This window comes from Macrosteles quadrilineatus, unplaced genomic scaffold, assembly GCF_028750875.1.
Source record: "Macrosteles quadrilineatus isolate MER2022 unplaced genomic scaffold, UCM_ALF_1.0 Scaffold_2__2_contigs__length_208266976, whole genome shotgun sequence".
Lineage (NCBI taxonomy): Eukaryota > Metazoa > Arthropoda > Insecta > Hemiptera > Cicadellidae > Macrosteles > Macrosteles quadrilineatus.
The window spans coordinates 103,380,143-103,398,197 of record NW_026542595.1 but is presented as its reverse complement, the minus strand read 5'-3'; the positions used below and the strand labels follow the sequence as shown (position 1 = coordinate 103,398,197).

At 35.2% G+C, this 18,055-nt stretch overlaps 1 protein-coding gene across 1 annotated transcript in view; it reads left to right on the top strand.

Moving 5' to 3' along the window:
- Positions 1–817: 817 nt before the first annotated feature.
- The window catches only part of LOC128984707 (nose resistant to fluoxetine protein 6-like), a 41,821-nt gene continuing 24,583 nt past the window's right edge, over positions 818–18,055 (top strand). Inside the window, exons 1-2 of the mRNA XM_054404048.1 lie at positions 818–1,112; positions 12,115–12,350. Of these exons, the coding sequence (XP_054260023.1) occupies positions 818–1,112; positions 12,115–12,350 (531 nt within the window). The remainder of the gene's footprint in view (positions 1,113–12,114; positions 12,351–18,055) is intronic.

Here is an 18,055-nt window from a genome sequence, read left to right as displayed (position 1 = left end):
AGACTAACGCAGAATGCAACCTTCACAGCAGAATTTACCTTGAGGCTTTGGCTAACTATACTCTGTGGTGTTACTTACAGATGGCAGCACGAGGGTGCGCTGGGTTTCCCAAGCCCTGTCAGAAGGGTTGGCAGACTTCGCCCCTACCTCAGAGACTAACGCAGAGTGCAACCTTCACAGCAGAATGTACCTTGAGGCTTTGGATAACTATACTCTGTGGTGTTACAGATGGCAGCACGAGGGTGCGCTGGGTTTCCCAAGCCCTGTCAGAAGGGTTGGCAGACTTCGCCCCTACCTCAGAGACTAACGCAGAGTGCAACCTTCACAGCAGAATGTACCTTGAGGCTTTGGCTAACTATACTCTGTGGTGTTACAGATGGCAGCACGAGGGTGCGCTGGGTTTCCCAAGCCCTGTCAGAAGGGTTGGCAGACTTCGCCCCTACCTCAGAGACTAACGCAGAGTGCAACCTTCACAGCAGAATGTACCTTGAGGCTTTGGATAACTATACTCTGTGGTGTTACAGATGGCACTAGGGTGCGCTGGGTTTCCCAAGCCTTGTCAGAAGGGTTGGCAGACTTCGCCCCTACCTCAGAGACTAACGCAGATTGCAACCTTCACAGCAGAATGTACCTTGAGGCTTTGGCTAACTATACTCTGTGGTGTTACAGATGGCAGCACGAGGGTGCGCTGGGTTTCCCAAGCCTTGTCAGAAGGGTTGGCAGACTTCGCCCCTACCTCAGAGACTAACGCAGATTGCAACCTTCACAGCAGAATGTACCTTGAGGCTTTGGCTAACTATACTCTGTGGTGTTACAGATGGCAGCACGAGGGTGCGCTGGGTTTCCCAAGCCCTGTCAGAAGGGTTGGCAGACTTCGCCCCTACCTCAGAGACTAACGCAGAGTGCAACCTTCACAGCAGAATGTACCTTGAGGCTTTGGCTAACTATACTCTGTGGTGTTACAGATGGCACTAGGGTGCGCTGGGTTTCCCAAGCCTTGTCAGAAGGGTTGGCAGACTTCGCCCCTACCTCAGAGACTAACGCAGAGTGCAACCTTCACAGCAGAATGTACCTTGAGGCTTTGGCTAACTCCACCCTGTGGGCCGTTCAGAGTGAGTCCTTGAATTATAGACAATATTTGCGTTATGTTGTGGTTTGTTTACGTTATTATTGGTAAAATCCGTAACAAATAGTAAGTTACGGGTAGTAACTAATAAGTGAGCTAAGACTTTGGATAGAGAAGAGATAGTTTACATCATTCTTTAAGTTTTTGTAAATACTTAAACATTAGGTGTACTTGAAGGGGGTTTACATCTAAAAAAAAATTAGTTGCTCCCAAAATACCCTTTTTTGGAGGACACTCAAAGTTTTTAAATCATAAGAATACACCTGAGCAATAACGCGAATTCGGGAAAACAGTGTTTAAGTGTTTTCAAACGCTCCCAAAATAAATATGTTACAGTCCGAGTACGATGGACATTCCTCCTTTTTACCCTGTATGTCTATAATTAAAATCGTTTTAACTTTGGGTATTACACTTTCTTCCCCAGGTCAGTTTACAGAACAGCTTCTCTCAGAGCATATGAACCCGTTGCTATTTAAACAAAAATATTTTGTACATTCCAACTTCTTCCCTTGATGTCTTCTGAAACTTCCTACTAAGTTTGCACGCCCATCAACAGGATATTTCTGTATATCTACTAAAAAGTTTTTAGATGGGGGTCTTGACTTTTTATTTAACTGATGTATTGAACTAGGAAGCACATCTCTATCTATCTATGCTATTTAATAAAATTGAGGGAATGTCTGTCTGTCTGTCTGTGTTTGGGCGGCTGTCACGACTAAAATACTAAACCAATATAGACAAAATTAAACACAAAGATGGTCCACATACCTAGAAACGTCAAATACCTATTCACTTCGTTGAATGCCCCCTCGGGCTTCGCCCCTTGCATGTCCAAAGTTTTGAGGTGAGATTTTCAGAAGAAAATATTGATTGGTCTCCAGAATGAGAAAAATCATCATGTTTATCTTTGATATCACATTTCAATGTAAACAAGAGGAACTGCCAAATGCTCATTTCACAATTTCAGACAGCTGATTCAAAGAAATTAAATATATTTTACAAAACTATGTGGTAGGATTATTTAATCTAAAACTTTATCATAGATTGTTTATCCTAAATCTATGTCAATGATTGTGAAACATATTTCGCTTCCCGTTGCAAAGCACGGGTACATCAACTAGTTTATCATAATATACGTCAACAACAACTTTGTAACCTGCGTATACAACCTTTATTCACAACAAAGTTCTTACTGCTTTTTATCCTGGAGTATAATTGGAATTGACAACCTTGACTTTTTACTAATCGATGAGTTGTCAACGGACTTGCTGTAGGATGCCCAGACTAGGCGTTGTCCTTTCAGACTTCACGTGTCTTTTTCAAGCAACCCTGAGTATTTTTTGTCAAAATTTGAGAACAAAAACATCTCGATTGACAAGGGCGGTGTCTTTAGCCCTGAATAAAACAGAGTCATTGTCAGATTGGCATAGGCTAATTTAACAACACCTTCGACGCAATACAGGATGAGTTTCAATTTGTGATTGTTATTTTTCAAACCAAAGTCTTTTTTTCAGTGTCAATGTTTACGAATTTATAAAATGTAAATAAATCAAATATAACGATGAAATATACCCAAAGACAGCTTGAAAATTAAATTTTACCAGTTACACATGACATTTTATTTAAAAATATTTAGTGAGCTTTGAGAAAAAATTATAGTATGATAGAAAAATCTAACATTTGACGACATGAGGAACGGAAATGACTCCGGACCTATCATCAAGTTTCTGATTTATCCTTGTTGGCTTTCCTTATAGTAAATTTGTCTTATCGTTCCTCTTCTAAACTTGTCTGTGAGCCAAACGGTAGCTACATAGCTACATTTTTGCAATATCCTTGACATTTGTTTGTTTAATATAGTAGCAGATATCTTTTAAAGCACAAGCTTTCGTTACTTTTCATATTGTCAAATCTGAAGCTATGATGTGTGTTATTTGTTTACATTTGATTGCGCTGATGTCGACTAAGCATTTCTCTGCAATCAAGAATAAATTTTATGATTTTTGCTTTACTATCTTATACAATAGTTTGCCAATCGAGTGTTGTATTCAGCCATAACAGTTTTACGTTTGGTCAAATGATGATAAACAAATAGTAAACAACGCAATAGTTCAGCGTAAACCAAAAAGCATATATTTATGAAATGTCTTCAGAAAGAATTATAAATCTCTACCAACAGATTATTAAATTACAATTACAAACATATCATCAGTGTCATAAATAGTACAAAACAATGTCATACGATTCCAAGGAGTGTTAAATAAATAACATAGAGAGATATAACCTTAACTAGCCACTTCTTGGCTTCACAAACAAGAAGCTTAAAACGATCGTTGTATAATTCCTTGTAAAACAAACATTTCGTTGTTGAACTACTAAGCACAATCTTTTACACTGTTGTAAATACAAAACAGAAAAATAACACTTTAAAATCAGCAAACAAACACCTACTTATAGATATTTAACGACCTTCTAATTATTCCCGAGTTTTAACTCAACCAAGAGGAGTTCAAAGGAAATTGTGTTAAGTGAAAACAAGGCACCTACCCCAATACCGCCCCATAATTAGCTAAAAGGATAAGTTCCCATGTGTATGAAAGGTAAAATTAGGCCTCCACTCTCTTAAAAAAAGCTAAGCGAGCTAAGTGATTAGTCAATTAAAGAATAAAAATCGTTTTCTTCATGCAAGAAGGTTTACAATATTTGAATATTTCATGCAATACACCGGTCATTATACAATATTTGACCTAGCTACCATAAAATTTTACACTTTACATATTACTATATGAATATACGAGTACACTATGCAATATATTGCCCCTATAAATATTCAGTATACAGGGTAGAAACCCCTTAATATTTTATTGATCAAAAATGATAAGTCATGCAGCTCAGGGATACCTAGAGACAAACAATAGTTTGGAAATTCGTTGATATATTTAGTAACATTTTTTTCAACAACAAGAAATAATAAGTACCCTAATCAATAGAACCTCCTCTAAGTAAACCAGAGAAAACTACTAGGTTGCTTATACTACTAGGCTCTAGGTTGTTGATACTAGGTTGATTGATGCGAATTTCGCCTTTTTGAGGCATCTTCAGAGTATTTACTATAAAAGCAATATAAAAATGTAACTTAACTATAACAAGTTCTTGAAACTACACTAAAAATACAAGGTAATCATTGTCTTCAGCTTAACCAAGAGTTATGTTAAATGTTACTTAGATTTTGAATTTTCCATCACTGATAATTTGTCATTGATTCTTATTGAGGCCAACTCGCCCAAAAATTCTTACTGAATGTGAACACTTTGACAAAAAGTCAGACACGCTAACCCATTAAGTGAATTCCCGTAACGTCAACTACAGAATTCCCCAGGCTTGAGGTGAAGGAGTTCTACTCTAGTAATAACGTCAACGACGATGGTCGACGTCAATTAAGAAAATCACTGGAAAGAATCATTCAAGCTACGCTGAACCTATATTTATCTATTTACGAAATCAGCAAAGTTTGGCTTTTCTGGCAAAAAGCAGGTAAAAATATAAAGTGGAAATTAAGTTTGGTCATAGGTTGAACTTATTCCTTCACATTAGGAGGGGGCCTTTGCTCGAATTGTGCATTTAATATGGTTCAAAACTGGCTTCCAATGGATATCAAATAATTAAATTATCTTTCATTTTTCAATGATTGTATTTGTTTAAGATATTATGTAAATAAAACTCCTATTTTACAGTAAATTAAATTTGTTAATTGTTGATCAATACTATAAAGACAAAGAGTGATTAACCAACCTCAACCAGGCTACAATGATAATTACAAATAAAATAAAATCCATTTTCGTACATTATTTCGTCTCTAGTTTAAAATCTGCTAAAAATGCATTAAAAGTAGCTGATAAATTACAATTCACATTTAGAAATTTTAAAAACAGTTAGTTCACTGGATCTGTGAACGTAAACTCTAGAAATGAATCGGGCGAAGTCCTAAAGGGAAGGGCTTATGCGACTTGCGTGACATCCTGGGTCACCAACGTGGGCTTGACAAATTTCACCAAGTCCGACTTGCGCACCGTCCAGTCAGGCTGACTAATTGGGTAATCAAGTGTTCTAAAACGATATTGTTGCCTAAGGCTGGAGGTCTGCTGCCTCAGGGGAGGTTTTGATAATATAAGAATCTACCTAACATAACATATCCTAATCTAACCTAACCTATTCATCATAGCTTGACATAATCTTTTGTCACAACAACTTTTCCCACTATAACGCCAAGCTATGTTAGATCACTTTAAAACAACAGTGTTTACCTATCAATTTTCACGGTATTTTCACTAGGGAGATTATTATGTCATTACATCCGGCGCTTTTTAGATTTTGTCGATGAATGGCTGGTGCAAGTCGGATGAGATACTTGTAAGTGCCTAGCGCAAGTTGGATGTTTAAATATGTCGTGACAGGTAGTTGTGCACAAGTCGGGAACTCCCAAAGGGAATTATTGTTTAGTTTCCATTCCTATCTCCGCTAGATAATAAGCGTCAAAATGACACCTCAATTATAAAGATTGGTTAGATAGAACGGATAAAAAGGGTATGTTACAGTGACAACCTGTATCGTATTAAATATATAGATCATCTTTGTGGATTAGCTGAAAACAATTCAATTATAAGCTTGATTACAAGATTATGTTAAGTGCATTTTAATGTGTCCTACCTTTATCAAATTCTCCAATCGATATTTTAAATATTTTATCTGATTACAACAATTTGTAGACCATTTCCTATCTGTTACTGTGATCTAAGAATTTAGCACACACTGTGACATTTAGGCTACCATGAAACAAGAGAGGGACATTTAGTAGACATTCAGATTTTGCATTATCAGAGAAGTGTATCCAAAGTCAAGGGTTAGACTTACGGTACGCCAATGCATTACAAATTCAGGTCATACATATTTAAAAGTTTCTGTAAATCAATCCGCATAGTTAACCTATACTTTTAATGATATATGTATAAATATTTATTAGTGGCATGTAGGGACTTCAGTTTCTAAAAAGCTCTAAATGAAAAACAACTTATCGTGATATTTAAACAAACTAAGACTCAAATTATTAATTGTCAAGATGGATATCCATGTACTGCATATATTTGTGTAAAGGTCTCTCTGTTTGCTTTGGTTGTTGTTATCTATGCATATACATGAAATCCAATGTTTGTCTGTCTTCCGTCAGACCTTTATACGTTACTAAACGACCATGCGATCGTGATGAAACTTTAGAAGTAAAAAAGAACCATACAAAACAGTTTTATTAGCCACATTGAGTAATATTTTATGGTTACCATTTCCCTGTTGTCGAAGTAAATCACGAAATTCTTTTCCACCGTTGACACGATCATTTTTTGTTTGGTTTTTTGTTTTCAAAAAGTCTCAATTATAGATCACGTTATCCCTGGTTTTAATATAGTATACAGTATATTGCAGAGTTAACTGGCTAAAAAGTAAACCAACTGCGTGTATTGAATACTGGCTTGGGGATATAGCGCAATCACATTTTAAGGTAAACAAAAATCAGCTGTGTATGGCTTCCAATGCCATTCTTATGGGGAATATTTTACCCAATAGTCAATGGTTGTATCTAATTGTTAACATTTTGGAAATTCCACTATTTTTTCCGCCATCATAGAAATAGACCTTTATTTTAAACCCTCTTCCATTCCAGACGCCCACAATTTTGTCGCAAAGAATAGCCTTATGTAATTAAATATATAGATACAATCATTTCGTGTCTGCTACAAAGATACGTGAGATAATTATGACGCTATAACATTAGCTGACCTTACATTAGAACCTCATAAAAACTAACCTGTTATTTAAACTGACACCATCCATTATCCGGACCTCTACTATTGATCTCACGTTGTTTAGATAAACACAACCTTGAACTCTGGACTACTAAGTGTTTCGCTGATATCAGTTTCAACATCAATAATAATTAGCATAAAGACCCCCAACAGCAATTCCCAACGTTAAGTTTCGTGTTTACTAGTATTTATAAAAAGCAAATTTACTAAGGGGATTTATTTGTTTAAAGGACAATTTCGATTCCTAATATTTTCGTACCTAAGAAGTGAATGTTCAACATTATTTGTACTATTATTAAATTGAGTTGCCAGACTGTATTTCCATTTTTTTTTAAATACACCGCGATTGGATTTAGAGAATTGAATATACTCTCGTTTCCATTGCAAGAAATAAAGACAACCCACAATGTGTATGTTTTATCCTACTTCCTACTAATATTATAAATGAGAAAGTTTGGATGGATGTATGTATGTTTGTGACAAGTAAACGTGAAAAATACTGGTCAGATTGGGCTGAAATTTGGCATGATGATAGCTCACATTCCCGATTAACATATAGGCATATTCTTATTTCAAACATCCTTTCGGGCTCCGCCCCAGGGGCTCTGCAGTTCCCCATGTTAACCTTATGAGTATTCATATTTAAAGAAAATTAAAGAATTTAGCCAGCTGTTAAGAGTTGGTTCTATGATATGCAAAAGCATTAATAAGTTATAAGATTTACCAACAGGGTGCAGCATTATTATTTTTTTCATTATTTATGAAACAGCTAATTTGAACAGAGCAGCAACAAAAAACTGTGATACACAATTAAAACTGTAAAAGTAGGATTGTTTACAGTTATGTTTATTTTTTAATTTCACGAATAATTTGTTATATTTTGCGAATTTTTAATAATCTCTTTCTCTATTGTGTAGGTGAAGTGGTAGAATATAATGGCTATGGTAAATGTGTTATACTATAGCATACCGTAAATTTGAGGAAGAGAATTTTCTCAAACCGTGTCTTCTCACATTGCAAGCGCAAAGATCGAGTATAACTGCAATAAGCATTTTATACTTATATGCCAACCTGTACGAAGGACGGGTACTCAGCTAGTTTGTTTATATTTTCAAGTATAAATTTTTTGCAGCTTACAGCCGATGGTATAAGATAAGTAACACTTCAATACACGTGTTTTTAGGGATAAAAATTACTGTACGAACTGTTTCATGTTCAGCATTAATGGAGATATAAATTTAACCGTGTCAACGGTTTCTTGTAGTGTTTTTTGGGGATTTTCATTTAATTTAGAATAGCATGATTTCTTTCTTTTACATATGCATTTTAAAGTTAGTGTAAATATACATTTTGACAACAGTTTTACTATAGTGCTTGATTTTTCTTTACTCTGAGTGTTTATCAACCAGTAATGTTGAAATTACCAAATATCTACAATTAATTATTTTGTCGATAATATCCCACAAGCAGCATTCTTCTTTGAGCCCGACTTTGAATCATAAGACTCAATCTTTGTGGGAATTTGCCTATCTTTGGAATCCAGAAACATCAAAAACTCAAGTTTAACGATTATAATCAATGCGAAAGTCCTGTATAACAGGATCTGAGCTAAAACTGCCTCAAGGCTTGTTTAGACTCACGTGCGACGGTGTCTGCTTCTGTAGGAACCTAGACTGTGTAAGATATGTTGAGTATCGTTTTGTAACGGAGATTCTCTGGAATTTTGCTGTTATGCAGATAATATTGTCGAACAGCTGCTAGATTCATGCTTGATATAACCTTTGACTTTGAATAGTGCAAGTAGACGTTTTATATCTATATACTTATATATATATACTTACTATTTACTACTATTACTATTTACTTACTATATAGATATTACTATAATATAGATTACTATTTACTTACTATACTATATATATATTATATATACTTACTATACGCAAGCAGGTTTTTTGTGACAATTACTCCTCCGAAACTACTGTACCGATTGACATGTTTTTGGTGTCATTGGAAAGAGCGTAACGTGAAGTTGTGCAGGAAACTTTTTTTTAGGGAAATAATTAGAGAGTGAGGCCCTGGGGCCCTTTAAAGTTTCATATTTCTCCATAAGATTAACATGGGAAACAAAATTTGTTATGAAACTCCAGCTGTTGTCAGAAATTAAAAGTGAGAAGAAGAGCATACGGTATGTTGATTTTAAACAGTCAATAAGTTTGCTAATTTAACAGTTTACCACAAACATTTACTGACTTGGATGAAATGAAATATTTACAATTTTAATTTGGGTTGGCGTAAATATTACAATGGAAAAAAGTGGGAGACCCTGGATAATTTTGTATACTAAAAAGAAAACTGAATGAACACTGTGTTAATCATTGAAAGAGCCGATTTGCAAACTATGGAAACATAAGAAATTCATAGAACATCACCAAGGAGAAGAAATAGAATTTTTTTTTATAATCTTTATTACGGACAACCTAATGCGGCTATAAGTAAGGCTTTTTGTATAAAACACAAAAAAGCAAGATCAGCTTTTGAAAAATGATGACATATTTAAAAGAAATTTTGATTATATCGGTCTGTTATGTACATCTTGAGTATTGCCATAATCTTTGAGTCGAATCTTTTAAAGTGATTAGAAATTATGATATTAAAATAGTGTCATAGTATAAACAACAATGTTTACATAGTAAAAATCAACACGACAACTACATACACCGTTCAGAAACGCATTTAAAATTTATTTGGCTGATCTACAAGAATAATAAGGATGATTATTCAAAAAGTGTGTTTTTTAAACTATCTATTTACTTAACATTTAAAGTGTTAAGTAAGAATAGTACATATTCTAAATCAATTATACAAATGAATAAGACAAATGAAATAGATTTGGTTGTATTTGAATATAAAACCCCAATATTCCATACCTGACTTTAGTTTCATTGAGTATTCAATTTATTAAATTATAAGTATGTAGACAATTCTGCTTTCATTTACAAACAAGTTTGAATAGTAAATTATGAAGTTATTTAGATGTTGTGTTTGCAAGATAACCAACTAATTTGTTGTGTTTATGAGTGCATAAGTTTTTAATTTAAAAATTCGTATGGTAATACATATAGACGTTGGTTCATTTCACTTGGAATTGCAAAAGTTATGCTGTACTTTACTTGGCGAAGGTTTACTATCGGGACTGCTAGACTAGGACATAAACCTTGGCTCCAATAAAAGGTCGAATTTGAAACAAGATTGCGTACAAATTTGCATATTCCATTTCGATTAAGAAAATAAAAACTAACCAAGAATAAATTAAATAATTTATTTTACAAAAATTAAAAATAAACCTTTGTAAGAGTTTCTTATTAAAATGTACATAAAGTAATTTTAATGAAATACAAAACTTTGAAGGAAATTATATAAGTAATTATATAGTTTTATTTTATTACCAGGCAAATGAGGGATCTCTAGCAAAGGAAAATTTATTTGGGCAAGGAACACATATGTGCGACTTATTCGTTTAAGCATAGTTTGACTTGTTGATCAAACTCTAAGAACAAACCTCTCTTGAGAACGTAGGCGTGTTGTGGTGACCAAGCGACATCTTCTGTGACCTCCCGTCCACTTGACCCTTGACCTTTACGGAACTCAAAACCATGACCTTACGTTACCGAGATATTGCCATTCATACGACAAAACATAAACTTAAACAATCAGTTAATTCCCCGATGAAAAATGTTACACTCAGCCCGTCTTTTCAAAAACAATCTAATAGTTTGCATAAGAACCAAGATCGTATTTCCACTGTCGTATTTTAAACTCGACACTTTATAACACCAGATAAATGTATTTTGTTCATTTGTCTTGGAACAAAGCGCAAAACTTCCAACATAAATCAGCTCAGTATCTGTTGACATCTCTAACAATTTGTTTCAGTGTTTAATGAGAATTAATTATTTATTACTGTTCCTAAACCGAGTACTGCAAGTGTTAACATTCGTCTCAAAGCCTATATTAATATTGGTCTGTAACTTCTCTGTCTTCTTAAGTGTTCGATAATGTGTTCGGGATATTCCTTATTTTCTCATAGGTAGGTATCTTTCTAGGATTGTTCGGCTTTTAAAAACTCAAATATCTTCTAGGAATTATTTTTTACATTTTCCTATGTTTCCTCTGTTATAGTTTTAGAGATTTCATTGAGAATAGGTTGAGAGAGAGCAGGTTTGGAGCTGTTAAAATTTGTTTTTTACAAAGAGGTTGTTTGCAGAAAATACTGTCATTCTCTAACTTTGATTTAAGTCAGACACTTTTTCACAACGCCACTTTCTAGAACATTTTCTTGTTTCTCTTTTATCTTTTCGTCGTAAATTTTCAATCTTCTATTTCTCCACCAACATGCCTCTACTTTTGGCTAGCACCGAAGCACTAGAATCACTTGATGCACCGAAATTGCGAACCTTACTCAGGTGTGCAGGAGCGGGAAAAAACCAGCGAAAGAATGAATCTCCCAGATTAAAAATCGATCACCTAAGCCTAAAAAGATTGAATTTAAAGGACTTCCACCAAATGTGTAGGAAACAATTCACCAATAATTGTACGAACGCAATAAAAAAATTATTGCTAGTTGTTGAAATTATTTTCAACTTTTCTAAATCGCCATAAAGATTTCACAGAAAAAGTCCATGAAGCTGCTTCTCTACAAAGTGTGCAATTCGGGTGAACCCAAATTACCTTTGTTCGATATTTCATCTTAATTTTCCATCGTTACTTTTTTTCTTTTCACGTATTTCTTTTATCCCAGCTTCTTATTTTTTAAACTTCCAATTCCACACATACGACAAAAATCCTTCTGATTCTTTTCTTCTCAGGAAGTAGCATGAACAGATAGTTTACCACGCTTTAATTATACTCTTCTAATACAATGCCGCGAGACAAATGTGGCAACACCGCAGCCACGGCCTACCGAAACAACTGTTGCACTTCATATTGGAGCTTCTGCAATGTGTACGTTTACACGTTTGTTATAGACCGGCCGGTGCGACGTTGCCACACACCAACGCCTCGGCCGTGTATTACATGCTGTATTTTAGCCCCTTAGTATATGACTATAATCACATCTCTGTTTTTTCACAGTGCTGGACGCCTCTAGCCAGACGGCCGCAGGCATGTTGTCAGGAGACATCTACTCGCTGGGACACTACGACCAGTGTATCACTGTAGAAGTGCCAGAACTACGTATCAGAGGTCAGCACTGTTTGGCCACCCTGCACTACGGTCCTGACCCCGAGGCGTTCCCTTGGTTCTACACCCCTTCCAACGTCACCCACCATAGGACGGCGCCCACTGAAAATGTCTGGGACAAAGTCAAGGTGAGTGAATACAATTTAGATTTTATTCAAGTTTGGAACTCTCCTAACTAAAGCTGTTAACAGTAAAATTATTGTGTACATTTGTGGGGTTTCTGCACAATTTGCATGTATTACGAATTTTTCGTAAGGTAATGGTGCAGATCCTGGTATTATCTAATGTCGGTCTTTTGATAGAGAGTATCATTAATTGGCAGCCCAATCACAAATGGCACTCGAGTCTAGAATTTACTCCACTCAGAAAATAACCGGCAACATTAGGAATTAACGGTGAGCAACATATTCATTTGGATACTTCGTAAGCTTCCTATCTGGAATAAAATCAAACTTTGTCCAAATTACGTTGCCGGTCAGTACAAATTTAGAATTCGGTAACATTGTATTAAGAGGGGGATCAGTAAAAACCAAAGTCAATGTTAACGAATACAGTTGTGTGTCAATTCAGGAATATAAAAATTTCTAAAAAAAGAGAAGAGTCCGTAAAATCAGCAAAGTCAAGTATGAAAAAAAATTTGGAATCTAATAAAATTCAAATTTTTGTTTGAATTGATCCAAGTTTTAAGGCCTTCTTAATTAAAGAAAAGAGGTAGTAAAACCTCAAGGTTTGTCGTTGTCAAGGTGAAACGACATTTAGAATGTGTTTAAATTTTAAGGGTTACATAACCAAAGACAACGAACGACAAGTTACAAAGTCAAGGTTTGAAAAACAATTAGTTAACCCTTTAAACTGTCCCTTGCCGAAGTTTATCTCTACCCGATCAAATTGATGACATGAGTGAAAATGGGTTCTAATGGTGGGTAAAATTTTACTCAATCCCCGAAGCAATTCCAGCGAAAAAAAATCTCCAAATGTCACATTCTTTGTAAAATCACGATTAAATGGGCACATATAGATCAGTAAAAAATGCCTACGACTTAAATGTCTATAGTTTTGTTTGTTGTTTTCGAGTAGATAATTTAAAGGGAGAGATCAGATAATAGTGTTTGATTTACATACAAACTTAGATTTGAATTAATTTGCTGCAAATACTCCACTTAGACTATTAAAACTGCTATGAAGCCCCGTCCGTTGGATGTCTTCCTGGACATTGTTCTTTCTGATGCAAAACTTTTTTGCTCCAGTTTAATCATGTAGCCTTTGCACGTTCGCCAGCAATGTCATGCCTTATTCGCTGATGTTGGAAAGCAGGTATTAGTTACTGCGGTAAGTAAATGTTAGTTTCCGCGAAAAGTTGTTGGAATTCAAACCAGCAAGTCTAGGATTGAGAGGTCAACTAGTATATTACACACAAGGGTACGTTGTGTCTTGCTATCTTGTCTTTCAGTGATGATAAATGTTTACCTGTTATTTCAGGGTAGATTTTACAGTTTGCGCTAAACTCTTTGGTTTTAACACAAACAAGGAATAATTTACAAATAGATAGTTAAAATAGTTTGACCTAGTACGTACATCGGACATAAATAGGCCTACCTTAAAATACATGAAGGGCATCTGTTTAGACGACAAATCCAAAAGAGAGTAGATTTATGTTTCAAAATTCTTGCTATCAAGACTGATTGTACGTATATATGATAGGTTGTGTACATTTGTCCGTCTTCAGTCTTAAATTATGTCTGGTAATACTTCCATCCAACCTAAAATTATAGTTTAAGTAATCTGCCAGACGTCTTCACCAATAGTTTTTATCAAGAAATGTATCTAATCTATGCTTTTTCTTAGAACAAGTTAACTCGTTAAGTTTTATTTCGTGCTCGTATCTCATACGACAGATTCAATTTATTCATTTACAGTATAGGTTTATCATTCTTATCGAACACCTGAAGACAAGTTGAAGGTATGCATACGTCCGGAAGGGTTTGGAACGTTCATGTACCCTCTTTAGGTTATTTTATTTATCTTTAAAATTATAAATTACCTAATAGAACGAGTCATTGGTCCATTTTAACTGTTGTTTTTACCAACGATTATTATTATGACCAAAGAAAAAGGTTAATAAAAACTGTAAAATCCTAAGATAATGGACAATAAACATCAACACACTCAAGCATGACTGGACGGGAATCGCTCACTATCAGAATCAGACATTAAGAGACAACCCAGTCGTATAACGCATATCAGAAAACATCGATCACTAACTGACAAATAATCGTAAATGTTCATCCATTCCGTTTGTAAACAACGGACCAGTCATCTCGACAGGTCATCTAGTGAGTCACCAAAACACCCTCTCTGAAATTGTTATTTATCTGTAACCTTGAATGGGGTTTGTTTGGAACACAAAAGGACCGAAAGCTGGAACTACTTTTTATAACTCTCCGCGATGCGGAATCGCCGTACGTCACGTGCCTTTGTCCTCGGCGAAATTTATAAATGGCGACAATGCCTTGAAACTTGAAACTGAAATGTCATGTGCCGAAAACTCTGTTTAGGAAGAAGGAACTGATTTGGTATTCTTATAATTGTTTGCGGTTGGTAATGGTCTGATCGAAATTCCTTTGACTTCGATCAATTAGGTAATATAATCTCGCGTCTGTGTGTGTTAAGCGTGCATGTGTGTGATAGGACCCATAGGCTATATATTTTTAAATTCACCTAAAAGTTAATCAAACTTAAAAAGGTTTAAGTCTTACATTTTTAATTTTACAAGTTCAGTAATCATTTTCAGAAATTCAGTAAATTTATCAAAGAAATATTGCGATTAGATTGAGTGCAGAAGGGTTCCCGTATAATTTATAACCTCAAACACACTTTAGATAAGCCATTCTCAATTTATTTTGATTTTAAATTATTTACGCAACGATCGCGTAGATATAATGTTAACAACACGAGTAGAAATTTAAGGTTCGAGCCTTAGCGAGTGCCTTAAAAACTTCTACTACTATTTAGGCGAATTGCTTACACTTCTTTACCTACGACCGCACATTTAAAATACACTTTACACAGCATATAAAAACCAGACGCTAAGACATAAATAAATAGGACGCGTCCTTATGGAAAACATTTGTATCTAAATTGACACATAATTCATAACAACTTCGAGATACAGAAGGTTACTTATTAAATTTAGTTAGATATCATTGCATACAAAAGAGTTTGGCTTTGATTCAAGAGTCTGACCTCAACTCTCAACCCGATGGTGAAACAAGTTTCTAGTTTGGAACCTCCAGATTATTGAAGCTTCCCACTCTTAATGTAAATGATTGTTTTGTGCAAATTAAACAACAGGAAGTAACGGTAGGTTTTTTAACTGCATTTGTTTAACGATTCGACGATGATTCAGTTTTGCAAAAACGTCTAGATTGAGGCTAGGTACTAAAGTTAAAGTACTTCGTTTAATCAGAAGGGGGAGGGGAATTAGATGGAGTTGGACTGATTGCTTGGCCCGCTGATTTTATGAAAATATAGTTTTAAAAAATCACCATTGTTTGAATTTGAAGGAAATAAGTTTGTAGTAATATTCCGTTATCTGTCTTGAGATACTGTTTCCTACAGGTTACAAAGACTGTAACGTCCGCTCAAGGTTTTAGTCATTCATCTTCTAACGCCAAGTCATGATTGATAGAACTACACATAGCGTGAACGATTCATCATGCGTGTTATAGTCAAGGAGGACAAGAAATCAGGACTAGAAGCAAATCTGGATCGTCTGTTTTACATACTAGAACCAATTTGTTACGTTCGCCCGAATGGGACTTGCGTTTCCGTGTGGGAAAGGTTAACAACACGCAGAATGGTTTTCTCAAATGACATAACAACTAATACGAAAAAATCTTTTTAATAATAACCTGATTTAACTTAATTTTGACATTTTGTACGCTTCCTTTTTTTAAGAAAATAAGTTTTTTTATTAAAAATAAAAATTCGTACGAATGCTCGGCAATATCGTTCAATTCTCCCATTTAAATTAAAGGTTTAAATAAGTTAAACAAGAAGTGAGGGTAAAATTATAAAATTTGATCTTTTTTTGAGACGGTAAAAAGTATATGTAAAAACAACAATAGAAAATAACAGACACTGCTGGTTATTTCCTAGGTTTAGGCTAAATTTTAGCATGCTTACCTTACTGACAAAACAGTTTAAAAGTACACAATTAAACACATAAATTGCAACTTCCATAACTATATAGGCCCTGCTTACATTTGTAGGGTCTTAGGCAATAACAGAGTTGTTCTTTTTATAGGCTTTTCTGGAGAGAAAGTAGTTCTGAAAAATCTATGTTTCATTTGTTTTAATTTGTGTAGTTTCAAAGTTATTCGTCAATAAGGTTCCTAAGCATTCCGTCCTTAATCCCCACAAAATGCTGAAATGACAGAAAGTTTATTATATACGACTTTTATAAGATATCAAAAATAGAATGTAACATTTACAACGGAAGGATACTAGAGGAGGTGTGAATTGCAAGGTCAAGACTGGTCAACCTGTCCCGCTGGAAACCAAATACAGGACTGGTCCTTGGTCAACATGTGAGAGACAAGTGCTGTACACTGTGTTTTACATATCCAAAAACAGTCACTGGATTGGTAGCTAAATTTGATAGCATCAGAACATGTGTGATAGGTTCATTGACACGTTGCCTTTGTACTACGCAAGTCCTGCAGTCAAAACGACCTTGAACTAGACGGGGAAACTCGTTTCACAGCATGTGCCGATATATTTCAGTGAAACCTGACTCTATCGAAGAAAGCTGTACCTACTCTATGCATTGAATTCTTGACCTTCCAATAGACTGTTTATATAGCCTATTTTTAATGTTTATGAGCATGGCCCCCTCTCTACTCGAATTCGAATACAAGGCTGTGGCGAGACATAAGTGGCATCGCTGCAGCCTCGGCCTACCGAAACAGCTGTTGCACTGATTCATAATTTATAGCTTCTGTGCAATGTTTATGTTTACATGTTTGTTACCATTGCAATATGCCGGCCGGTGTGACGTTGCCACACACCAACACCACGGCCTTGTATTATAGGAGGCTATGAGTCATTGGAATTGGTCGCTATATTTGGTTCAAAAAACGTCTTGGAAAAGCAAAAAAATAAAATATTTAGATTTTGTTAAGTTTTCAGAGTTGACCTAAATTGGTAGCCAATTTATTATGAATTTGAGTTTGGTATTAGATTTTTTTTATGACAATCAATAGCTAGTAAAAATAATAAACATGCCTTTAGAGGCCAAATAATTTTATTTCTCAAACCTTCGTCTAAAAAATGTTAAAGTTCTAGGGGTAGAGCAATATAGATTTTAGATCAGGAGTAAGGCTACAACTCTCCCACATAGACACACATATGCAGAATGTCCCGTAAGTACAAAAACATTGAGGAATAGGTTTGAGTGGACAAAATAAAACTGAAACCAGTTACATGCTTAACCCTCTTTAGAAGCAAAATTGTAGCAACTAAGTGAAAGGGATAGGAAATATTACACAACTGGAATTGACTACAATTACTTGACTTGCTAGGTCCAGACAAAACACCAATGGCACATGCTGCAGGCCCCTGACCTTGACTTCTCAAACTGGTTGTGAGTTGTGACAAGTCGTTCCTTGACCTTGAACCTGAGACAACCAGTTCAGTTTAGGCTATGCAAGGTCCAGAACATCAATGACACATGCTACAGGCCTCTGACCTTGACTTCTCAACTGGTTTTGACAAAGTTGTTCCTTGACCTTGAACTTGTGACAACCAGTTCAGTTTAGGCTATGCAAGGTCC